At 35.8% G+C, this 23,680-nt stretch overlaps 6 protein-coding genes across 8 annotated transcripts; 2 read left to right on the plus strand and 4 right to left on the minus strand.

Moving 5' to 3' along the window:
• Nucleotides 1–323: 323 nt before the first annotated feature.
• On the minus strand, nucleotides 324–6,305 carry LOC107481773 (potassium transporter 7). Its single transcript, XM_016102083.3, has 10 exons — nucleotides 5,570–6,305; nucleotides 5,220–5,448; nucleotides 4,864–5,112; nucleotides 4,611–4,661; nucleotides 4,220–4,480; nucleotides 3,667–3,719; nucleotides 3,437–3,551; nucleotides 3,096–3,350; nucleotides 1,859–2,381; nucleotides 324–1,255 (listed from the first exon to the last, which is right to left on the minus strand). Exons 1-10 carry the CDS (start codon nucleotides 5,819–5,821, stop codon nucleotides 718–720), a joined length of 2,526 nt encoding a protein of 841 aa, XP_015957569.1. The 5' UTR covers nucleotides 5,822–6,305; the 3' UTR covers nucleotides 324–717.
• An 830-nt stretch (nucleotides 6,306–7,135) lies between these two features.
• LOC107481531 (serine/arginine-rich splicing factor SC35) lies at nucleotides 7,136–10,488 on the plus strand (the record flags this gene model as incomplete). The annotated part of the gene is made up of 8 exons (XM_052258549.1): nucleotides 7,136–7,251; nucleotides 7,333–7,412; nucleotides 7,499–7,565; nucleotides 7,754–7,825; nucleotides 8,308–8,523; nucleotides 8,585–8,795; nucleotides 8,899–9,042; nucleotides 9,310–10,488. Coding segments are annotated over 7 exons (768 nt in total), but the record flags the coding sequence as incomplete, so codon positions are not given.
• Nucleotides 10,489–11,372: 884 nt separating this feature from the next.
• On the minus strand, nucleotides 11,373–13,991 carry LOC107481772 (heavy metal-associated isoprenylated plant protein 45-like). Its single transcript, XM_016102082.3, has 3 exons — nucleotides 12,270–13,991; nucleotides 11,970–12,042; nucleotides 11,373–11,786 (listed from the first exon to the last, which is right to left on the minus strand). The coding sequence occupies exons 1-3, from the start codon at nucleotides 12,273–12,275 to the stop codon at nucleotides 11,590–11,592; spliced, it is 276 nt and encodes a 91-aa protein (XP_015957568.1). The 5' UTR covers nucleotides 12,276–13,991; the 3' UTR covers nucleotides 11,373–11,589.
• Nucleotides 13,992–14,154: 163 nt separating this feature from the next.
• Nucleotides 14,155–15,221, minus strand: LOC107481770 (uncharacterized). The gene is made up of 3 exons (XM_016102081.3): nucleotides 15,051–15,221; nucleotides 14,822–14,978; nucleotides 14,155–14,432 (listed from the first exon to the last, which is right to left on the minus strand). The coding sequence occupies exons 1-3, from the start codon at nucleotides 15,219–15,221 to the stop codon at nucleotides 14,299–14,301; spliced, it is 462 nt and encodes a 153-aa protein (XP_015957567.3). The 3' UTR covers nucleotides 14,155–14,298.
• Nucleotides 15,212–16,807, plus strand: LOC107481769 (pentatricopeptide repeat-containing protein At5g18390, mitochondrial). The gene has a single exon (XM_016102080.3). It carries the CDS (start codon nucleotides 15,312–15,314, stop codon nucleotides 16,683–16,685), a length of 1,374 nt encoding a protein of 457 aa, XP_015957566.1. The 5' UTR covers nucleotides 15,212–15,311; the 3' UTR covers nucleotides 16,686–16,807.
• Nucleotides 16,808–18,430: 1,623 nt separating this feature from the next.
• Nucleotides 18,431–20,353, minus strand: LOC107481767 (uncharacterized). 3 transcript variants are annotated; one of them, XM_016102079.2, is made up of 5 exons: nucleotides 20,142–20,345; nucleotides 19,832–20,052; nucleotides 19,610–19,683; nucleotides 18,694–18,803; nucleotides 18,431–18,593 (listed from the first exon to the last, which is right to left on the minus strand). In XM_016102079.2, the coding sequence occupies exons 2-4, from the start codon at nucleotides 20,048–20,050 to the stop codon at nucleotides 18,734–18,736; spliced, it is 363 nt and encodes a 120-aa protein (XP_015957565.1). In that variant the 5' UTR covers nucleotides 20,051–20,052; nucleotides 20,142–20,345; the 3' UTR covers nucleotides 18,431–18,593; nucleotides 18,694–18,733. The 3 variants fall into 3 exon arrangements, with proteins under 3 accessions (XP_015957565.1, XP_015957564.1, XP_052114904.1); XM_016102078.2 differs by having other exon boundaries at nucleotides 18,431–18,803; nucleotides 20,142–20,353; XM_052258944.1 differs by lacking the exons at nucleotides 18,431–18,593; nucleotides 18,694–18,803 and adding an exon at nucleotides 18,845–19,497 and having other exon boundaries at nucleotides 20,142–20,347.
• Nucleotides 20,354–23,680: the final 3,327 nt, after the last annotated feature.

Below are 23,680 nucleotides of genomic sequence, written 5' to 3' on the forward strand. Positions count from 1 at the left end.
GAACATACTACATCTAAACAACGTAATCATTGATCTTCGAGGAAAATATCAACCTTTTAGAACCCTAAATGCTCAAGTTTGCAATAATCATATCAAGTTTTCTAACGTTATCTTTGTAAAGATGTAGGAATAACCTTAATAATAATAAAAAGAAAAGTAAAAACTCAGGTACAATTAACTTCATATAAAGTTGATAACTATTTCACCAAAAAAAATTTGATAACTAAGAGTCATTAGATAAAAATTTAGTCAAATCAGTTAAACTATTTAACGGCTTGTTAACTGCACCTGAATTTTTATCAAAAATAAAAAACATGTAAGAATAACCTATAAAATCCGATCAGATACCACTGTACAAACTCGGCGTTCTGTAAAACTGAACTGGAATTCCACACCCGCATTTGTACACAGCAATGTATATGTATATATATTTTTCCCCTCTCCCTTTCCTTAAAAATGTTACAAATATCAGTTACTTTCTGTTCCCAGCCTGTTCTAATTCTGTATACCCACGTAGCAATCGACAACCATAAGGAACATAAAAAATTTCCGAATGATGAACTGGAAAGATATTCAGTAAGTTCGGAAACCACGTATCCGAGCAAACCATTCGAACTGTGCAGTTTCAAATGAGACCCCTCCAAGACCCACTCACTGCTACCTTTCTGTTTTCCAAATCAAATTGCATTTGTTTTATTCGGGTTGTAAAAAATGTGTTCAAACCATGTAAGTCATGCCAACCTGCATCAGATGTGAATGGGGTACACTTAAGTTTGCGATACCCCTCCTGCAGTTCTTTCTCAAAAAAGCATAAAAATAGTTAATAACTAGCTTCTTTAAGAACCAGGAGTCTTTCCTAGCCCGTATATCCCCATGACCAACAAGATAAACAACTCCAGATTCTTTAGCCTTGCGTATAAAAGATAACTCTCTTTCAAGACTCTGCTCTGCGTCAAGCACTGGGGGATTATTTGAAGATGCTGAAGCCACCTCCTCTGATGTGCTTGCTTCAAAAGTGGGAATGTTTGTATCATTAAATTCAGCCAGAAGGGGAACGCCAAGTGAGTAAACACTCCCATTGGGAGCTATGAGGACCCTAGAAGCAGAATAGTCATCTTCTGAATCACTATCATCATCCCCATCACTCTCAAGTGACCTCTCTTGAGCTTCTCGACGTATAAACTTCTCTAGGCTCTCCATCAATAGCTGCTCAAAAGTCTGGTGATTTTCTTTGCGAACATCTTTGTAGCCATACCTGTTGGCATATATCAGAGAGGATCAGAGAAAATGGGGAGATTCAAACTTTTCTCTTGATTAGATGTGTAGAGACAATAGGGAATTGGAAAAGAATCCCCCGAAAAAAACCTTGATTTGGGACAGAAAAAAAGGTTGTTCAATTGGAATTAGGATTACATTTCTTTTCTTCTTACTTCCTTTCCAACCAAGAGAGTTATTGCTCTCCAACCAAGTAAAACGACATTATAATTGCCAGGGTCAGTATGTATGATTAGAATTTCACATTGTGCCCACGTAAAACATAAAATATACGTTCAATTCACAAACAAATAACTGCTCAAACATACCTGTCAAAATAGTTTAAGTTATTATTTGTTGATTTAACGTCTAAACACTAATAAAGATTTCACAATAGTAATTTTTTCCCCAAGAATCCCTAACATAATTTTATCTATACTATGTCATGGAATTAATGTTTTGACAGATGATCATGTAACATTTTCTTTTCACAATCTATTAGACTTACCCAAAACTAGACTACTTACATGGATATTAAGTTAGCCCCAGTGATCTCATATAGTTACACATCACACATGTCCCTAAGAAAATTTGAGATCATTACCTGGCAATACAACGAAATATATGATAGCTTTTCTGGCAGACTCGCCTGAACAGGAACCTTTCACTTTGGGGTACCATAGAAACTGGAACATACTTGATACTCACAAATATGATCATGGAGTGTATTGCAGGAAGTGTGGTCAGAAAATGTCCAAAAATTCCTGGAATTCCTTTGACCAACTCATTATAAAGTAACCCAATTCCAGGAGCTCGTATTGTCCCCAGATTGGAGCCCAATTCTCGCATTAAATCCATTGACAGCTTCTGCTTGACTTCAGTTTCATATTTAAGTTTGCTTCCATAATTCCATACGAACATTATAAAAAAATTTATTATGCTTAAGACCAGTATAATCCAACTTCCATCCGGTATACTACACAAAACTGAGGAAAAGAAAGCCAACTCCAATCCCAAGAAGACTACCACAAAACTTAGCACTATGATGATGTGTGTCTGCCATATAAGGACCATAACAAGGGTTACTAAAATAGTGGTCATCATCATCACCCCCAGCTCAGCAATGCCTGAAAAAGATAAAATTTACAAGCTCAAGACTATATATTTCATATTCATAATAAAGAGATAAGTTCAGCACTGAAAACACAAGAATCAACTTCCTCCTCCTATCTAAGCCAGCAGGTCAAAATAATGTTTAATCCATGAGTGAGTGTTGAATGATTGGATCAAATTTGTTAATGAATAGGTCATAGGTTTAATTGCGCGTACTGCACATCTACTTTGTACTTAATCTGTAAGTACCATTATAAGTCCCTGCAGAATCTCACAGCATATCCTGACCTTGGAATGAAACAACCTACCCTCCCTCTGAACTTTTAAATATCCAGAAAAAGGAAGGTTCAATTGTATCTATTTCAAATCGCATGATGATTGACACTTTTTAAAAGCTTGCAGATGGAACCAAACATATCTTTATATTTTATATGTATGGAATGTAATAATTGTGAGCATACAGAGTTCCGAAAGAACTGTGCAATGATAGCATTCAATGCAATCAGTGCACACAGGTTTCTTGATGCGAATTAGATCCTTTAAACATAATTCAACCACTGCTATTATTATTTTTTAGCAATAGTTGAGGATATATTTAAATAGTTGATATCCCATTGAACATGTGAAACTATTTACAGTTTGACAGGTGATATGCATATCCAACAAATAAATTTGATAAAATACCTTGAAAGATTAAAATAAAGAAACTGAAAAAAAATAATAATTACCATATGCATTTCCAATCTCATCAATATTGGATATAGAGCAGACAAACACCAGGGAAACAACCAATAGAAACCAGTTTATGACAGGGATATAGATCTGGCCCATAAATTTCCGAGAAGTATGAACTATTTTTAGACGAGGAAAACAACCAAGTGCAGTTGACTGCTTTATACATGAAAATGTGGCTGTCGTCATAGCCCGGCTAGCAATTAGTGCAGCAACAAGAGCAATGACGAAAGTTGGCCAGAATGCACCTCCTGCACATAAAGATTTTAAACTGTAAAGACTTGTGACAGCAGGTAGCCAGATAATGATGAACAGTAGAACAGAACCTGGCACTTACTTGGAACAGAAGAAAAAAAAGCTTGACCAGCATCAGCATGGTTTTCCATAAGATATGCTGCTTGACCCAAATAACCCAATAGTAAACACGGCAAAACCAGAAAGACAAATGTAAGCTGCAAACAAAAAATTTCATGAATTCATCCATTTGTTAGGGAAAAGGAAGATAAAGAGAGTAAAAGAAATGAAAATAGAGGCTATGATAGTATTAACTTTCACATGATTTGTTACCTGAACCGATCGAACAGAGAAATAACAAAGATCTGCAAACATGGCCTCAGAACCTGTAAATGATCCAGTTAATATAGCATAAGAGATAGACATATAAGAGATGGTTAAGTTTAAATTGCATAGTTTTCATGTCAATATATCAAATTGTTTTTGTGTATATGTGTGATTTTGACATGACACCACTTATATCCATGGTTGATTAAATTGCATTCCTCTTGCAAAGCAAAGGAAGAAGTGTCACTAAGAGACATATCACATTTCAGTAATCTGTGTCCAACTTGTTCTCCAGCAAATATCAGTGTAAACCAGTTTTACACGCGCATTCAATTATGTAACGTCACGTCAGCGAAAATAACTATCTTTTACTGAATGTGTGAATAGTCATCCTAAAGAACGGATGTGATCGAACTTTACACAGTCCGTGCATCAAAATTAAACTACTATATATATACACATAGAGAGAGAGAGAGAGAGAGTATAGCAAAATTAGAAGTACAGCACAGAACACGATATTGCCTCTACTACACCAAGGATCTTGCATATAAGTGCTTACCAGTTGCACACAAAATACAGCCCCCTAGAGAATACCATGCTTTGGTTGAATTCCTTGCGAAGAAATAATAGATGTGAATAGGATTAAAGGCCCTCAAGACACTAGTGTCATATGTGACTAGATTGTATATCCCAATGCCTGCAAGAGAGCAAAACCATATGAACAAAGCAGGTCCTACAGCAAGCCCCATTTTACTTGTTCCATACTTCTGCACACTGAACAAGATGACGAGGCAAGTAACAGAAATCATCACTACTTCATCTGCATAATCAAGGAAAAAGAATAAGTGACCAATTCAACTATTAAAATAACCATTATATAGGAGTAGGAATCAGCGTATTAGTTGTTAGTATGCGGGCAAAGAATTCATCAAAAGGTTAACTCTCAATACCTTGCTCAATTGCATCTACGCCAACTCGCAAACCATTAACAGATGATAGTACTGCAGGAAGTTATGGACATAAAGTAAGAATTAATATTAAGAACTAAAAGTGGTTATTGAAATTTGAAAAACGATATTTGGCCTTGAACAGAAACAGCAAGATATCATTACAAGCATGATATAGATGTCAGTCCAAATGCCTTCTGATCAAAGCATCTCCAAATAATGTACAAAATACACAACAAAACAGCAGTTAATAAACCTGACATTGCCGGTGTTACAACCCCATTAGCTATCACCATAGAAGTACCAGCAAGCACTAATAGAAGCAGAATCTTCTTGAGAGTCACTGAAGACTCTAGCCTTTCCTTGAATTTTAATGACCTTTCAAGCTCAGGGGAAGGCACCTTCAGCCTAAATCCTGATATCCGGGCATCTGATGGCAACTGATTGGGAAGCAGACTCACCTTAGCATTACGACAAATCAAAGAGTACAAGGCAAATGTGCCACCTGCAATGGTTTCAAGACAATCATACATTTGGTCCAGAGAACTAATGAGAAAAAGAGAGAGAACAGAAAAAGAACAGTGAAGGAAAATCTTCAAAACAATAACATACCTTCACCATCATCGTTGGCCCACAGAACAACCAGTACATACTTCACCAAAGGAATCAATATTAGAGTATACAATACAAGTGACAATGCCCCAATAATGTCCTCATTGTCATTAATAGGGGCCTTCCTGAACATAACACTGAAGGTATATAATGGACTCGTTCCAACATCACCAAATACAACACCAAGAGTTTGAAAAGCCAATATGATTCTCTTTCCCATGTTGACATCCTGAAACAGGGCATGTCGTTACAGCAGAAATCAAACAACTCCAATATCCACTCAAAGCAAGCAAAAAAAATAATATTTGAAGGGAAAAAACTGATAATAAATTTAAAACTCGAGAAGTCACCTCAAATTCGTTTCTCTGAACACCAGGGACCTCAAGAGCTTCAACATCGAAGGAATCGATTCGCGGGCCAGTTCGAACGAGCCTCTGCTCGCCATTATCCTCGTCCTCAGAATCCAGAACAGAATGGTGGTGCCGCAAATCGGCCTCGAACTCATCAATCTCGGAGGCATCGTCCTCGTCTTCCTGGAAAACCCACCTCGATTCCGTGGAATCCATCGACGAACCCCTCTCTGGATCCCCGTACTCAGCCATCGCCTCCGCGCAGAAAAAGAGCTCAAATTAAAGGTTCAGAAATGACGGGAATAAGAAAACGAATTAGGAATTTTAGGGTTTGGCATAGGGATTTAGGAATTGGAGAGGAAATTGAGCTGAATTTGATTAGAAGGAGAAGAAGAGGAAGGTGGAGATCACGAGCATATTGATGGCGATGGTGGTGGTGGTGGTGGTGCGATGCAAAATTGGAAACGACACGTGATGCAGATGTCGTTTAGCGTGAAAAATTAGAACCAAGTAACTAACCGTGTCAGCGTCGTTGTGGTAACTGAATCTTGTGTTCAACTCAGCTGCTACAAATACTATACTCCACAGTCTCCACGGCTCTGTCCATCATATTCATATGCATGACAGCATGAGTTTTCAGTTTTCACGTGCTAATGAATCAAATTTCATTGATGCTTTATGGATTTTCCTGTGTAAACATTGCACAAAGGCTAGAAAGTAGAAAGTGCCACGCCTTCTTTTTTCTGCTTCTAATCAATTAGCATGGTTAGGCACTTTTTACAAAATTAATAATATAATTTTTCTTATAGCTTAAATGTTATTATAAATTGTTTAGAAAAGCTATTTTTAGTTATCGAAAAATGTACTTAACAAAACTTTTAATTTTAAGTATTAAATTGTGTAGACTATGCTAATATCCACAAAGATTTTTTATATATGTACCCAAGAAAAGAAAAGAAAAGAAAACAAAACGAAAAGGCAAGGCATAGTGAACCCCGCCAAAAGATTTAATTAACGTTGATTTGAATTTAATTTTGATAATTTATTAATATTAATTTAATTTTCATCTGCTATACATTCTTTCTATAATTATTATTTAATTATACTCTTAGCTGTACAGTTTATTAGCAAAGAAGAATAGAAAAAGATTATAAATTTTTTTTTAATTGTTAAAACAACTTGGATTTAAAATATGTTTAAAATTACTAATTTTGAACATTCTTATCCACTATGCATTCAATAATAAAAATTTAGTTACCACTATTCAGTCATGAATAAATATGTGAAATGATAATATAAATATGCACAAATATATTGAAGTTAATTTACAAAATATTTAATATTTTATTATTAGTGTAATTTTATTTTAACTATTTGAGTGTTCAAGAAGGTTCCACCCACAAAATTACACAAATACACACATTACTCGCACCACAAAACCAACAAATCCAAACCCTAATCCACTCTCTTTTCTCCTCCGCTCTCACACTCCACGCTCTGCTCGCTCTCTTTCCCTCTCTCCCTTTTTTTATACTTCTTCTCTAATCTTTTAACCTAACACTCAATTTTTTCTGCGTTTTTCGTGTTTCGATTTTCGTTAAAGGCACAACCGCCGACGACCTCTTCCCTCTCTTTGACAAGTATGGCAAGGTCGTCGACATCTTCATCCCCAAAGATCGAAGGTACTACTTATTCCCCGTCAATTTCAATGCTTTATTTAAATTTTAATTAATTAACTAACTAGATTAATTATATTGATGAAGGACTGGCGAGTCCAGGGGTTTTGCCTTTGTGCGTTACAAGTATGCCGATGAGGCTCAGAAGGCCGTCGAAAGGCTTGACGGTAGGGTTGGTGTTTCTGATTCTTATTTGATTCGTCAAAAGATAATATAATTTTGTAGTTTTCATCCTTTGAATTTTGTTGTTCAGGAAGAATGGTTGATGGTCGGGAAATAACTGTCCAATTTGCAAAATATGGCCCCAATGCAGAGCGCATGTATGTTATCTTTTTCCATGTTCCTTAAAATTCAATATTTTATTTGGGCTCTCTAATCCATTAGTCATCGGTTCTTTATGTTTTAAAGAAATTGCATAACCTAAAGTTTATTAATTTTGTTGCTTGTTCTTGCATATGATGATTATTATGCCTCGGTAGTTGACAAGTTTGGTTTATTTGATTTACAGTCACAAAGGAAGGATTATTGAATCAATGCCAAGAACAAGGCATAGGTCAAGGAGCCGCAGCCCAAGGAGAAGGTATGTTCTGCTTTTTAGTTTTCATATATCTGAAAGCTTGTTTTGTCTCTTTGCTGGTAGACTTGAATTCATGCAAGGTTTATCTCATTTTCTCTGATTCTGATTCTGCACTGGAATGAGATGTTTTATTCACTTTTATGATTTAAGTGCATTGACTCTTCTAGTACAGAAAATCTTGTATCGCATAAATTTTAACGTGTGCAGTGTAGCACTTGCTTATATCAGATTTCATATTAGCTTTGTTAGGCTCAAATAAATCCTTTGAAATTTTCTTCTTTCCAACTACCACTGCTGACATTGTAATTGATTATTAGCTGGTGTAAACAATTATTTTGATGATGTGTTTGAGCATCTTATATATTTAATCCGTAAAATTTTCTTGTGATAATTAAAATTTATTTAGAACATCCTATGGTGTTTAGTTATTCGCATCTAGTGCCACTGCTATAAATTTGTATTGATCAAAGGCCATTTGTTTGCAGGTACCGTGATGATTACAGAGACAGGGATTACCGTAGGAGAAGTCGTAGCAGAAGTTATGATAGGTATGAACGTGACCGGTACCGTGGGAGGGACAGAGATTATCGTCGTCGAAGCAGAAGCCGCAGTGCCAGCCCTGATTACAAGAGTCGAGGGAGGGGGCGCTATGATGATGATGATGATCGTCGTAGTAGAAGCCGGAGCCGATCGGTGGATAGGTTCTCTTTCATTGATTCTTTATCTCTCTTTGCTGACATTTTCATTGTTGGTACCTTTCAGCCGCTCCCCTGTACATAGTCCTAGTCCTCGAAGGAGTCCTTCACCCCGCAGGAGTATGTCTCCTGAAAGGAGTGCATCCCCGAGAAGTCCTAGAGGTGAAAGTCCTGATCATCGTAGCCGTGATGGACGATCTCCCTCACCTCGCAGTGTCTCACCGCGTGGTCGCCCTGATGCTTCGCGAAGCCCATCTCCTCGGAATTCAAATGGTGATGTAAGTAATGTTTGGTTCAAATTTTGCATTGAATAGTTGTTTTTGCAATCTTAGATAGTTTCCTCTACCCTCTGTGACACCTAATATCTACCCTCTTTTGCAGGAGTAAGCTCTCTTGGATGAAAATTCTGGAGACACCTTGAGCATGAGCAGTGCAGCTGTAGCTGTTGTGAAAATGTTGAATCTTCTGGTCAATGTTAATGATCTTATCAGTCATTGAAGAATTTTATGATCTATGTGCTGTTTGGTAGGGTCAAACCTCCTTGGTGTTTAAGTGTTTCCATATTTGGACATGATGTTGTTTTCTACTTGCTTATTTAATAACTGTTGGAACATGTAGTTGATAGGTTAGTACTTCAGTTGAGGGATATTGTTATTGTAGTTTCTTTTTACTACTTGCTGCATGTTCATTTCTCTTTCTCTATTTTCACTTCTCACTTTTCAAAAAGGAATATGGTTGTGGTCTAGTTTAAACTCAGTTAATTTATGATGAACAACTTACTGGGTTTTATAGTTGTGATCGGGAAAAGTGATGGGCCTGATTGGTGCATGTTGACATTGTTGCTGTTGATGCTGTTTCTAGTCATTGATGATGAGTGGTCGTGAGTTGTACCCGGTTGCAAGAGTATGCTGGTTTTAGGAGTATGATTGTATTTTGCCGTGCTGGTTTGACAGACACTAAGTAGACTTGGTTTTTTCCTGAATGGTCTGACTATTGGTAAGCTCTTTGGTTACTTGCTTATTTTTCCTCAGAATTCTTATTTTTGATTTGCCGTGTTTGTTCTTAATCGGAACAAAGTTGTCCTGAAAGGGATTCTCATTGCTGTGACGGACACAAGTTGCACATTTTTTGACATGTAGCTGAAGCCCCTGTAGGAGTTGGATCATTCATTTGTTGATTCAGATGCAGATACTAAACATAAATCGTGAGAACTAAATATGAACTATAATTTGCTGGTGTTTTAGTTCGAACTATAATGAAGTTGACAATGGTAACATGTTCATTGTTACTTTTTAAGGGTATTTTACTGGTAACTTATTTAATATTCACCTTTATAATATCTGCTACTTAATGTAGTGAGATATATTTGTTGTAGCACGCTGCTCCATGAAACTGTAGCTGTGCGATGGTAGCAGATGCATCTTTTTTGTGAAATGAGTGATCGTGAATAATTTGAAGAACTAACCAATGACTGTAGCTGACTGTTGCTGCCCTATTTGTTGTGGTCGGGTTGGCAATGGTATTAGCAGTTCGTACTGCCGATAGCTGTCTCATGATGCTGATGGTTTCTGTTGATTCCAAAGCTGCCTGACAGAATTTTCACTATTAAGCTGGTGAAACCGTTCCTGTTAGTCAGTCTTTCACAGATTCTATTATGAGTCAAATCATTTGTTCGTTAATTAAACTGTTCGCTCATTTGTCATTTGTTGCTATATCATTATGATCACCCTTGCCAATAGTGGTGTAGTTAGGAGGTAAAACACATACATTTGATTATGGTGTGTCCAACTATAACTGTTGTCTCAGTAAAATTTGAGTAGTCCTGTGCCCATATGATTGGAAGAATTAACTGATGTTAGTGTCGATTATTATTCTGGGATGGTTGCAACCTCTACAGTAAGAATTCTGAATCGGTAATATGTATGGTTGAGCGAATAATTGAATGATATTGCATTCTCTTTTGAAGCAGTATTCTGTGCTGTGGTATGAAGGCTTATTGTAGAGCTACATTAGTTGAATGAATATATGTGCTTATGGACGTGTCTTCATCATCTTCCTCAGTGTTTTTCACTTAACTTTAAATGAGATAAAGCAAAGGAGAAAAAGATATAGACATGGGAAAAAGTGTTTAGCACATTATCTTTCAATCCTTAACCGAGATATTTAAAAGCAACGGCTTACATGCAGTAACAATTTATTTTTGGGTAGGATTATCTATACGATATAGAATTTAAGATTTCATCTAATCTATATTTTAACCTTATTAATCCATTAAATGGAGGTAGAGGTGTATTTATTAGGCGTATTTATTATTGGTTGCGGACAAAAATGTCTGTAATTTAAAGATGTGACAAAAATGTCAACATTAATTATGTACTTTCAAAAAATGAGATTGAAGAGATTGAATTTTGATGTTTTTGTAAGAATAATTAGAAAAATAAAATATTTTTATCTTTAAAATTTGGTAATTTTTTTGTTAAGAATATATTTTTTGTGAACAATTCATAATACTTTCAAAAAATAAAATAAAAAGATAGAGATCAAATTTTTATTTTATTTTTGTGTGTATTTTTTAAACAGTTATTAAATATTATTATAAAATTTTGGATCAAATGTATAAGTGGTTCGTTAAATATAAAAATTGTTTGTTATTTACAAAAAAAAGTTGCGTTTTTAAATTATTTAAAAGTATTTTTGTTGATAATAAAAGTCGGGATTATTTTTGTCGGGATTTAATTTTGGTAGTTTATCCTATTTTTTATTATATTTTTTAGGTTCCCGATGGTAAATCTCTCTCTCCCCCGCGAACTGGGCCAATCAAGACCTCTAAGCAGACTTATGAATCGTGAAAAAAAGGTGTCATAACTCATAACCCAACCATTTTGATATAGATGTTCTTGTGACATTTGATTGGTCATGGTTTCTGACCTTCATCCTTCCATGGAATGAGAGAGAAAAAAAAAAGAACATGCATGTCATCCATATATATAGAGAGAGACCCAATAAGAAAACTCCGAAAGAGAAAGAACCTATTATATTATATTTTGATGGGGTTGGAGGATGTGAAAGAAACTAGAAGAAGTTGAAGGGATTGAATCTAAAGCTGGTATACGTGGCACTGACATAAGCATTAAGCAATTCATTCTGCGCGGACCAGAAATCAGCCTTGAGACCCCCCCTTCTCACTGCTTTTAGGATCTTGTTCTTGTGTATGTACCCAGTCACCACTACCTTTTGGCAGTTAGCATCCACTTCCACCTTCTCTATCCCTGCACGTTGGTCCAATAAAAACTCTTGACATTAGTTCCAACAGCTAGCTGATCTCAATCATTGTGGCATTGATTGCCAATATAGGACAATAATTCCTATGCATTGTGTCAGCCAGTTGAAATTCAATGGATCGAAAATATAAAATATAAAATATAAACCTTATCATTATCAGACAAACCCACCTTTCAATTTTGATAGACATTTCCGTAGTCTTTTCTCGTGTACACAAACCATTTCCACTTTTAACTCCACAATCTGCAAACAGGATAGTGATGAAAATGTTATTAGACACAATTATCTATATTTGTTAAAATGTGTTATACAACAGTGTTTGTTGATTGAACATGCATGCTTTCTTCTATTATTACTTCCGTAAGACTTCTTTGGTTCCATCAAAATAATTAAACACCACTTGATTTTTCGATATTCCTCTGCATAGACCCTGTGAAAATCTATATGAGAAGTTATGAAGATAATTATACCTCCATGAAAACTGCTGAGAGGAGATAAGTGACGCTAAGGAGTGATGATGTTCAAAATCAAACTAGAGATGAAATGTTGAAGAAGGACGACCAGGACTCGGGAGTGACAGATAAGTACAATAATGAGTATTGAGACACAACAGTTCCGAAGCAATTTGAAATGATATGGTTAATCCAATGAGTGAGAGAGACAAACTGACAGGGTTGTATTTATATACTACTATGTAACATCAAATCAAGGACAAGCCCACATTAAAGTGAGTGAGGATTGCGTTGGGTTTTGAGATTGATGGCAAATTTGATGTGGAAGTAGTACAAGACAAGACCACATGCTTTTTCAGGGACAGTAGCAGCACAATGAGCTTTGGAATATGCGATACAAGGCCCAAGGCTTTCGATCCACGCAAAGCAAAGCAAAGAAGTGTATCAGAATTTGAAATGATTGGCTTTGACAGGTCCAGCATCACTTTTCTTCCTTTTGACCCAAGTTATGATCAGAGAGAGAGAGAGAGAGATTGAATTCTTGGCTTTGATGAATTGTAACAGTTGCACGCAGAATGTTTTAACATTTGGTGTTAATTTTCTGTCTACTATTATCTCCAATCTGTCATCTGTCCTAATAAATAACACAATTTTAACAGAAAATCATCAGCATAATTTCGGTGTCATGTAACTTTATGATAACATTGTAGAGTTACATGTATATTTTCCATGTAAGCAGTGAGGATTTGCCACATAGAAAACAAAATGCGTGGCCTATAGCATATGCTGAAGCTAGCTACTATGATGATGTGACTGATATAAAGTGTATTAATTCTTTACTTGTTATCTGACATATGCTATTTTATTTTGCATCGTTGTCGAGAGCCTTCACAAAGAAAAGGAAGAATTAAAGAAAAAGAGAATAGAAACGTCTATCATGCAGAAGAATGACAACAGGAAAACATACCAAGTAGCAAGTTTGGTATACTCGCCATTGGGATACGAGCCTTCTCTCTCAACTTTATTTTAATTCTTCCAAACTGCTACTATATATTGGACTTCCTCAGTACCGTTGCTAGCTAAGAGTTTATTAAGGAAAATATTGGAAGATTCTTTCTTCCAAAAGCTTAACGACACAGAAACATTAGAATGAACAGTTGAAAAATATTTACCCAAGTTTAGTAAGGAAGCCGGAGGAAGTATCATGAAGCAAAGTTGCAATTGTGTTGCATTAGAGTAGACTAGATTTTCATATAAACTTCAACTGTATACAATATCTCACTATAAGATAAAATATGAATAATAGTAATACAAACAGTTCATATCAAGAATCGAATTTTCCTTTTTCCTTTAAAAGGAAATTGTCTCTTTACATATCATTGGCATCTTGGAAGGCCAACAATATAAAAGGAAGAAAGAATGTGGAGAAGCATGCACAGCTAGAGTCTAGAAAAACAGAGAGAAAATAGGTATAGAAATTGAAGAAAGTAAGATCACAGATTTCTTAATTACTATAAACTAAAGCCAATGATAGCCATCACCAAAACGTAAAAGATCAATCAATTATTTTGAGGTATAATTGCTTTGCACCTTGTGAAAGTGAAACTCTTGAGTTCATCCTAGTTACTTCTGATGGATAACATAACACACAAGAGCGTCACGTCTTGTAGATTTTGAACAGTTGTTTCTTTCTAGGTAAATGAAAGGAAAAGCAAAGAAACAATCACAGCACGTCTTCAAATCAATTATGTTTTTCTTCGAGATGAAAATTGAAAACATATTTTACTGACTTTTTAAGGTGAGTACCGTGATCAATCATAGCTTGTGAATTATGATGGCTCCACCTAATATATCTATTTAGCCAACTTTTGCTTTCCGAGAAATAAGATCATAGAACAGGAAATTCATATGGAAATGATAAAATATAAAGATGTTGGGAAAACAATCTTCACAGTTTACATAATAGTTTGATTCAATTTACATGCCAATTCTAACAAAAATAATGAATAAGGAAAGAAAGGAAAAGGAGTACGAAGCACCCTGGCTTTTACATAGACGTGGAAATAGATTCCTTTCCTCCAAGCGTTTGAATAATAGCTTCCAGGAGTTTAATATCATCATCACGCTTTGCAATTTCTTCTTGCTTTGCACGTAACTCTTCCATGTGCAGCTCAAACACCTCTGCAATGAAAATTAAATGTTAACTTTGCTCATAAGAGACAAGCAGAGTTGCATTAAATTTCTGCTGCGAATCCCGAAATCTACGCCTTCTCCTCAACCAAAACAGGATTTGAAACTAGGAACCCAGGTTGAAGTTTCCAGGCACAATGGCATCAACACAATTTCAAAAATTCAAGGCAGGGCTACTACATCAGTGTGTAGCTGAATGTGGACTTAATTGCTCCATAATGGAAATTAGCAACTTAATAATTTCTTAAATCAAAATCAACATGCATAGCTCATTCATATTGAAGGACAGCAGGGAAAAAAACGAGAGTTACTCCAGATCAAAACAGGCAGTTGCAAATTATGATTACAGTTTGAGTTGTAAGGATTCATGGTGAACATACTTGTGGTGTTCTCAAGCTCTTTGGTGACCTCTTGCGCGTGCAATTCAGAAGCTCTCTGTGCCGCTTCGGCCTGTCGCTTCTCAGAGCGAGCGCGGGCAGCTGCGGTGATGGCGGCATCAAGCTCTCGTTCCAAAGTCTCCACTCTCTGCTCCAGAACCTAGATGCAACACAGATTCTTATTGTTTAGGAACTCGTAGATTGTTACAAGGGGGAAGAAGGGGAATAATACCTTGATGGTGCGGGCTTGGTCCGCGGTGAGGGAGGCTTTGGCGAAGCTTTCTTCGTCGACGAAAACGGCCTTCTTCAGAAGAAGCTTCTGGAGAGACTCCAGATTGGATGCCATCTCCGTCAGATTCGTGATCGCCCCGTTCCATCGCTCGCTTCCTCCTTTCTCATCCATATTCCAAGCATCCATGCCGTCATCTCTATTCATCTGAACGCGGCGTAGATAACAATTTTGTGTTTACGGTTTCGGATCTTAATTCATCCAATGCTGACTAATCGTGCAACACTCATCCAACTACTCCGCAACTCAATCCTCAATGCGAAAACCCTAACAACCACCGCCACCGCGACCTCTTCTAACCGGGACGAGTACTTCACGGCAATCCACCACGTGTCGAACATCGTGCGGAAGGACTTCTACATGGAGCGAACCCTTAACAAGCTCCGAATAACCGTCACGCCGGAGCTGGTTTTCCGCGTCCTTCGCTCCTGCTCTAACTCCCCCGATGAGTCCCTCCGCTTCTTCAACTGGGCCTGCTCCCACCACTCCACCTCCTACACCCCGACCTCCGTGGAGTTCGAACAACTCCTCAACACTCTCGCCCGCCACAAAAACTACAACACCATGTGGAAACTCATCCACCAGTTCAAGAACCCTAGCAACAGCACCGGCTCCAGCACCATGTCCCTCTCCACCGATGCCGTCTCCTCCATCATCGAATGCTATGGCACTCACCGCCTCGTTGACCAGGCTGTCCAGGTCTTTAACAAGTCGCCTTCACTCTTCAACTGTCCCCAAACTGTTGCCATCTACAACTCCCTCCTCTTCGCCCTCTGCGAGTCCAAGCTCTTCCACGGCGCATACGCCTTAATCCGCCGCATGATCCGCAAGGGCGTCTCCCCCGACAAGAGGACCTATTCCACCCTTGTCAATGCCTGGTGCTCCAATGGGAAAATGCGTGAGGCGCAGCAGTTCTTAAAGGAAATGAGCGATAATGGATTCAATCCTCCCGTTAGGGGCAGAGACCTTCTTGTCGAGGGGCTGTTAAACGCAGGCTACTTTGAATCTGCTAAGGAAATGATGAGGAAGATGGTGAAGGAGGGCTCTGTCCCTGATGTGGAAACGTTCAATGTATTGGTGGAATCTGTGTGCAGAACAGGGCAAGTTGAGTTCTGTGTTGGGTTGTTTCGCGAAGTGTGTCGGTTGGGGATGGTGCCCGATGTTAACACCTACAAGATTCTGATTCCGGCTGTGTCAAAGGCCGGGTTGATGGACGAGGCGTTTAGGCTGTTGCATAATTTGGTTGAGGATGGGCACAGGCCATTTCCTAGCTTGTATGCTCCGATCATTAAGGCATTGTGTAAGAGGGGACAGTTTGATGATGCGTTTTGCTTCTTTGGCGACATGAAAGCGAAAGGGCATCCCCCTAATAGGCCTGTGTATACCATGCTGATAACAATGTGTGGTCGCGGAGGGAGGTTTGTGGATGCTGCTAATTACTTGATGGAGATGACTGAGATGGGATTGGTGCCAATATCAAGGTGTTTTGATATGGTTGCTGATGGGTTGAAGAATTGTGGGAAGCATGATCTGGCCAAGAGGGTGGAACAGCTGGAGGTTTCGATCCGTGGGGTTTGATGGATCTGAGAGTCAGAAGCTTCCTTATCATTCATTGTGGTGGCTGGTTAGCTTCCCTGCTTGCTTGTGGCAGATATGATGCTAGCTGCATACATTGATTGTAGCTAGCAGGGTGTTGGAACTTCTGGNNNNCAATTAGGTCCTTGTTCTTGTCTAGCATTTCCTTTTCTTCTTAATCTTATTCGTTATATCATATCTAATTGCATTCCTAAAATTGATGAGGTTTCCTTCTTGCATACCTTAATGAACTTGAATGATTACACTGTTTTGCTTGCTATTATCTGCATATATATCATTGCAATCATCATGCCTTTCCACAAACTTTTAGTGTTAATCATTGCATCATCCATTACTTTGCCAATAAATGTACTGGAAAACCCTCAAATTCTGGAATGTATGAACATACAATACAAAAGCCATTTTTCTTTCTGATCCAAATACTTTTCTTTTTCCCCTTTTTTCTCCCACTTTTTGGCAGTGATAAGGCATTGCAAATCTGCTGAATACCATTTCAAGCACCTGCTGATGTGGCTAGAATATGTTTAACCATCTCTAGGAGAGAATGGTTAGTCCTGGAATAAATTAAAGTTTGAATCATTGTAAGTAATAGCTTTCATGAAAGAAAGAAGCTTTTCTCTTTGTTAAATCATTCTTAGGTTTCTATTTCAGTTTTGGCAAAGTGGAGCTTACACTTTCCATAACTTGGAAATGTGATTGATTTTTTGCATTCCTTCTTTCAGTGAATCATTCCCATTCTGGCATTCTTTGCTAAGTTTTTACCATATTCCAACCAAAAGATGCCTGGAGGGAGGCTGAATTGCAGACGAGGGACCCAAATCTTCCATGTTCATGGCATAAGTATTGAAGCGTCTCTAATCTTTTGGAGACCTTGTTTGGATTGGCAGCTTTGATGTATGGCTTTGGAAATTCACACATCTGGATCAAACAGAAATTACATTTGTTTTTATCGTCTTTAATATCCTGATTGGATTTTGTTTTCCGCCTTGTAACTCTGCTTAAGAAATGTTTAACTGCTTGTAAAAGTAATAATATTTGTAGCTACATGTAGCTTTAGAGCTCCTGTTTGTTTTTTTGTAATGAAAGGAAAATAATGTTACACATTGTTGCAGGCTTGCAGCACTTTCTATATTTTCTAGATAAATCTAAAAACTAAAGAGATTTAAATTTGTCTCTGATTATTAGATTCCCTCTCAAATTTTAGTTCATAAAGAATATCTTTTTTTTTTTTGAAAGATTTAGATCTAATTTTTTTCACTCATATGTAAATGTGGTATGACGACTTCATGAGTAAGATGTTTTTTCTGTCAAAAAAAAAAAAAAGTGACGCTCAATTGAATATGACCATCTAGAAGTCTTACATCTGTTTGTAGCATTAAAATGGCTTCAAGTACACTCTCTTATTAAACTGGCCCCGAGTTATATTTTATTTTATAAATTTATTTTTGTATGGATACAATCATAAACACATCTTCGGACTTGAATACTTGATGGTAAATCTAGGCAGCAAGCCAGCAACACTGGTCCTCCATGAGTCGATGTTATTTGTTGGCCAAATGCGAAGAGGTTTACGCAGTGGTCCCAAAAACCACCAATTATGCACGCTTATAGTTTATACTTACAAATAACAATTAAGTACTTAACCGGCAAAAGCAAGATCAATATCTCTATTCAGCTTCAAAAGGACAATGTTTATTCATTAGTAATTATATTTAGCATCAGAATAATAAGAACCAAAACACAGCTGCCAATTTCTCTTTAGTGGAGACAATATAACATCAAATATCTTTCTCGGGTACACAGATGCTCCTACTATAATTTTAGTAACCAGCTGTCCACCCACCACTCTATTGATCTTTAAACGTGAAAACAGATCCAATAGCAGGGTAGCTTAGGAAACAAAAAAGGAAAATAAAACATTAATATCAAACAGCCAATCCCCTGAAATAGCTAATTATGAAAAGTGAGATCTATAAATGGTTGGCTCTACCTATCAATCAACTTAAGCTGCTTAAATACAAATAGTTTGATCATTCGGTCCCCCTGTTCCGTTCTCCACCACAACAGTAGAAGTGTGGACGCTTGACACGGCCACAACTCCTGCACAAGAGTCAAGTTAAATACTCATCTGAACCAACAAACGAAAACACAAAATATTTGACCTTTTGCTCTAATCATAACAGCTGAAATTCTGATTTTAAATCTTAAATGAATCAACCAATTCTAAAAAATTTCTACTAGGTAGGACAATTTTACGATTTAAATTTTGTTACAGTTTCATATTTTACGTGTTTAACTTACTCTTTAGATTTTACTTGAAATCTCAATTTAGCTCTAATTACTTAATATCTTGGCCAGAAAATTCGTATATTTAAATCGACTGCTCTTTCCGCTATAATGTATAATTCTATGTGGACATATACTTGGTAAGCATCACTATGCACAATACTTCACACGAAGAATACAGGAGAAACCTAAACATGACATGTAGGCAAATTGCAATTTGCAACCCCTCACCCCGGTTCTGTTTCTTAAGATATAGTTGCATTGCAACTTTAATCCTCCATTAAATAAATTGTGCCTCTCGCACTATACCATTCACTAGTTCAGTGGCCCCGGCCCATTCCTTTCAACAGAAACTAGAACACTTTCCATAACACTGGGATAATGTAATAAGAACCTAGAATTCTAGAAAACAAACTCATATCGCGAGATATTTACCAAAACTGTTGTATCATAGATTCAAAGGTATGATAGGTACCACAGAGTTGTTCACTGGAACAAAGTATCACACCTAATACCAAATTGAACAATTTCATGACAACAATAACGATAAACCTTCCAAAATCAAAAGGTATAAATAATAAATAACAACAAATTATATAGGGAAGCAATCCAAAACTTACTTGCATAGGACAATCACAGGAGTAGGTTTCAAAGCTTTGGGTCCATTCCTTATTCCTCTTTTATGCTTTGAAATCTACATGATAGACAACAAAATGAAGCAATTATACAGCATTTCAATTACTACTTAAATCGACGTAGATTTTGCTCTATATTACTCGTTTTCATTTTATCTCTAGAGAACCAAGCAGTAAGGGGAAATTTCAAAAGCAGGTGTACCTTACCTTCTTTTTAGGTACAGCCATGAGCTCCAAAGAACCACCAGGGTAGGAACTTTGGGAACTGAACTCAGGTAAAACCGATTGTGATGATTGAACCCCGTTGTCAACGATCCCAGCTAGAGGAGGAGATTGGGCCACAGATTGCATCCACCTTCTGAACCCTAAAATGCTACCCATTTCCCCTCCGGTGATCTTAAGCACTGCGAATCTCGCCGCCGCCATTGCTGTAGGATTAAACAACACCACCGAGAAAGTGAAAATTGAATGAAAATGGAAAATAAAATGACGAATTAATTGAAGTTTGATGGTTTACCAAAACGAAGGCGATGAAGTTGAATGCGTGCAATAATGGATAGTTAGATGGAGATAGAGTGAATTGAAGCGATAGTGTGAGCCCGGTATGACAAATTTTGGATTAGGATGGTGGAGTTCGTGATCGAAGATGAAGCAAGTATTCTTCTGCCACTCTCCAAGGTTCAAATGCAAAAAACCCTACTTATTAATGGATGAAGAAGAACACTGGAGGTGGACAGTTCTTATTTTCCACGTCATCGTATATTAAAATGAAAGGGTAGTGCTAGGGAGCCAATGGCTTAAGTGTACAATGTGTACAACCAAGGATCCAACTCTTGACCTTTCGAATCCAAAACTCTAATATCATATCTTAAACCACTCATCCCAAAAGCGTAACCTGACAGGACAATGTAACACTAATGGTTATATCTCTAATACTTCTTAAACCTCCATTGTACACATTGTACGCTTAGGCCATTGGCTCCCTATACTTTCTCAAAATGAAATTGTACTTACAGAAATTTTAAAATCACTAATATTTTTAGTTATTACACAGTAAATTTAGTTATTATATATAAAAAATAATAAAAATAAAAAATCTTAAATAGTATATAATTATCTCACAAGACAACGAGACTCTAAATAAAATACGTCAATTCTAGTTAGTATTTAATAAATAAATCAACAATTTAATATATCATTTAATTATATTTTATTAANAATTAATCTCACATAAATAAATATTAAAAGCCAAAAAAATATTTTTTATTTAATACTTTATTTTTTTATAAAATAATTATCAAAAATCGTTTAAAATTTTTTTTTTCTAAACTAACCTACCTCATTTTTAATTCCAATCTTTTACCATCCTTACTCAAATCCTTTCTTATTCAACTCGTCTCTTTCTTTTTACCACCCCAAGTGAAGTAGTTGTTTACTTTGACATAATTGAGATGGATAAATTTTCAGCCATTGAGATAGATCCTGAATGCAATATTCATGTCTTCAATAATAAATCTTTTCGCCATTCCAAAGTTTAGTTTAGTGGCAATGGTATATCTCTTGCTAGAAAGTGCATCAGGATTTAAATCCTAATTAGGATTAAAAAGTGATTATACACTATAAAAAAGTCGGTAATTATGACAATTTTTTAAAATTATTAGCACAGTTTGAATCGCTATTATTATTTTAAATGACGATTAAAAAAATTACCGTAATTTTAAGCGTCATTTAGTTACTATAACCGTATTTTAAAAACGGATACAATTTTTATTATTAAAAAGGTAATTTTTTAACATATTAAAACGGCAGTTCAAATCGCTGTTATTTTCAGATAAACTAACATTTTTTAATTGGTTAAAACGGCGTTTTTTTTATTGGTTAAAACGGCAGTTCAAACTGTCGTTATTTTTAAATAAAATAATTTTTGTTGATTAAAATGATGTTTCATGTTATTTAAAACGGCAGTATTTATTGTTTAAAAATAGTAATTTAAAACCGCCGTTTTTTATTAAGTTAAAATGGCGTTTTAATTATTTAAAATGGCAGTTACAAACCATCATTTTTACCGAGTAAAAAGGACATTTTTTTATCGTGTAAAAAAATAGTTTTAACCGTTATTTTTATTACGTTAAACAAACAATTTTTTATTTAAAATTTCACAATAACAAAATATCATAACCCATAAAAAAAATGTATATGTTAGAATGTATAATCCAAAAAAAAAATAGTCGTCTCAAATAAGTGTTTATCAAAAGTCAATGAATTAGTTAAAGAACTTTAACCAATTTTTAAATAATTGGTTTTTAAAATAGTTAATAAGTTCTAACTATTTTTAAAAATAGTTAATTGTATTAGTAAAAATCGGTTTACAAACCGAGTAACCAAGCCAAAATGAGTTTTGATGGTTCAGAATTTTAAAGTTAATTTTTTTAATATAAATATGTTATAAATTTAAATCGCTTTTATGATAGATAGAAAGATTAAATTATTTTTTAAAGTGTTAAAATTCAATTTATAAGTTAAAATTAATTTTTTATAAAATCAAATTTTAAATAAAAAAATGGTTTTTAAATGAAAAAAATTAATTTTTAAGTTAAAACTGATTTTTTTAAAAACTGTGTTATTACTTTTATAACCCATTAATAACCAAATCTTCTATTTAAAACCAATTTATTTAGTAACTTAACCTAAATTTTTTATTAATCCAAATCAGATTTGACTTTTTAGTTAACTTTAATCATATACATTCTTATTTTTGAGCTAGCCACTAGAGTCTTCAAATGCTTTTATTCTCCAAAAAATTCAGCAATTTCATTAAAACTAAAAATTCACTAACTTGCTATTCTACCTTAAATTGAAAGCATAAATTAATGTTTTGGAGTCTTGTAAGTAAGTTCTCAATGATCATCTTTATCATTGAATTTTATTTTTATTATATTATTTTAAAATCATCTTTTACTATTAACAGCATTAGTGTGACAATAATAATAACAAAGTGATGTCTCACTAGGTGGGGTCGGCTATAAAATCAAATGACGCTATTAAGATCTATCATGTATCATGTTTATAGAGAGACCGTTTATATGTAGATATCGTTTGACCACCTTATGGATGGTCTTCTTAGGTCTTCTTCTACCTTTCATTCCTTATCCATCTTTCATCTCATCCATCCTCTTGACTGGGTATTCGTCGGTCTTCTTCTCTCATGTCCGAACCACCTGAGACGCGATTCTACCATATTTTTCACAATATATGCTACTCCAACCCTCTCTCTTATATCTTCATTCCTTATTCTTCTAACCAATCTCGTATGACCATTCATTCATCTCAACATCTTCATCTCTACCACACTTAACTTATATTTGTGCTTTTCTTTGGCCGCGTCAATACTCTGTACCATAAAGCATAGCTAGTCTGATAGTAGTGCGATAGAATTTACCTTTAAGTTTTAAAAGTACTTTTTTGTCACATATAAAACCAGATGCACTCCGCCATTTTGACCAACCTACTTGAATCTTATGATTTACATGATGTTCAATCTTTCCGTTATCCTGTATGATGCACCCAAGATACTTAAAACTCTTAACTTTTCGTAGGATATTATCTCCAATCTTCACCTCTATATTAGGATTTTTCCTTCATATGCCGAACTTACATTTCATATATTCCATCTTGCTACGACTTATGCGCAGATCATACACTTCTAGAGCTTCTTTCCATAACTCCAACTTCTTATTTAGGTCTTTCCTTGACTCTCTCATAAGGACGATATCATCGGCAAAAAGCATGCACCATGGTATAGGCTATTGGATATGCTCTGTGAGTACTTCCAAGACTAATCTGAAAATGTATGGATTTAAGGATGATATCCCTGGTGTAATCATATACCAATAGAAAATTTCGCTGTCACACCACCTTGAGTCTTCACACTAGTTGTAACTCCATCATACATGTCTTTAATTGCACAAATATATGCAATTCTTACTCTCTTGTTTTCTAAAAAATTTCATAAGACCTCAATTGGCACCCTATCGTACTCTTTTTCCAAATCAATAA

This window comes from Arachis duranensis, chromosome 3, assembly GCF_000817695.3.
Source record: "Arachis duranensis cultivar V14167 chromosome 3, aradu.V14167.gnm2.J7QH, whole genome shotgun sequence".
Taxonomy (NCBI): Eukaryota; Viridiplantae; Streptophyta; class Magnoliopsida; order Fabales; family Fabaceae; genus Arachis; species Arachis duranensis.

Bases quoted from the DNA above. Each gene is read 5' to 3' on its own strand.
- LOC107481773 (XM_016102083.3), bottom strand. From the start codon at position 5,821: ATGGCTGAGTACGGGGATCCAGAGAGGGGTTCGTCGATGGATTCCACG. The intron at 5,449-5,569 runs GTGACTTCTCGA...GCCCTGTTTCAG, and splicing joins TTCAGAGAAACGAATTTGAG to GATGTCAACATGGGAAAGAG. The intron at 2,382-3,095 runs GTAATTATTATT...TATCTTTTTCAG, and splicing joins TGAGATTGGAAATGCATATG to GCATTGCTGAGCTGGGGGTG.
- LOC107481772 (XM_016102082.3), bottom strand. The intron at 11,787-11,969 runs GTGGGTTTGTCT...ACCAACGTGCAG, and splicing joins ATGTCTATCAAAATTGAAAG to GGATAGAGAAGGTGGAAGTG.
- LOC107481770 (XM_016102081.3), bottom strand. From the start codon at position 15,221: ATGGATGAGAAAGGAGGAAGCGAGCGATGGAACGGGGCGATCACGAAT. The intron at 14,979-15,050 runs GTATTATTCCCC...TGTTGCATCTAG, and splicing joins ACCAAGCCCGCACCATCAAG to GTTCTGGAGCAGAGAGTGGA. The intron at 14,433-14,821 runs GTATGTTCACCA...TTTTCATTGCAG, and splicing joins AGAGCTTGAGAACACCACAA to AGGTGTTTGAGCTGCACATG.
- LOC107481769 (XM_016102080.3), top strand. From the start codon at position 15,312: ATGCTGACTAATCGTGCAACACTCATCCAACTACTCCGCAACTCAATC.
- LOC107481767 (XM_016102078.2), bottom strand. From the start codon at position 20,050: ATGGCGGCGGCGAGATTCGCAGTGCTTAAGATCACCGGAGGGGAAATG. The intron at 19,684-19,831 runs GTAAGGTACACC...TCTATCATGTAG, and splicing joins TGGCTGTACCTAAAAAGAAG to ATTTCAAAGCATAAAAGAGG. The intron at 18,804-19,609 runs GTAAGTTTTGGA...ACTCTTGTGCAG, and splicing joins CCTGTGATTGTCCTATGCAA to GAGTTGTGGCCGTGTCAAGC.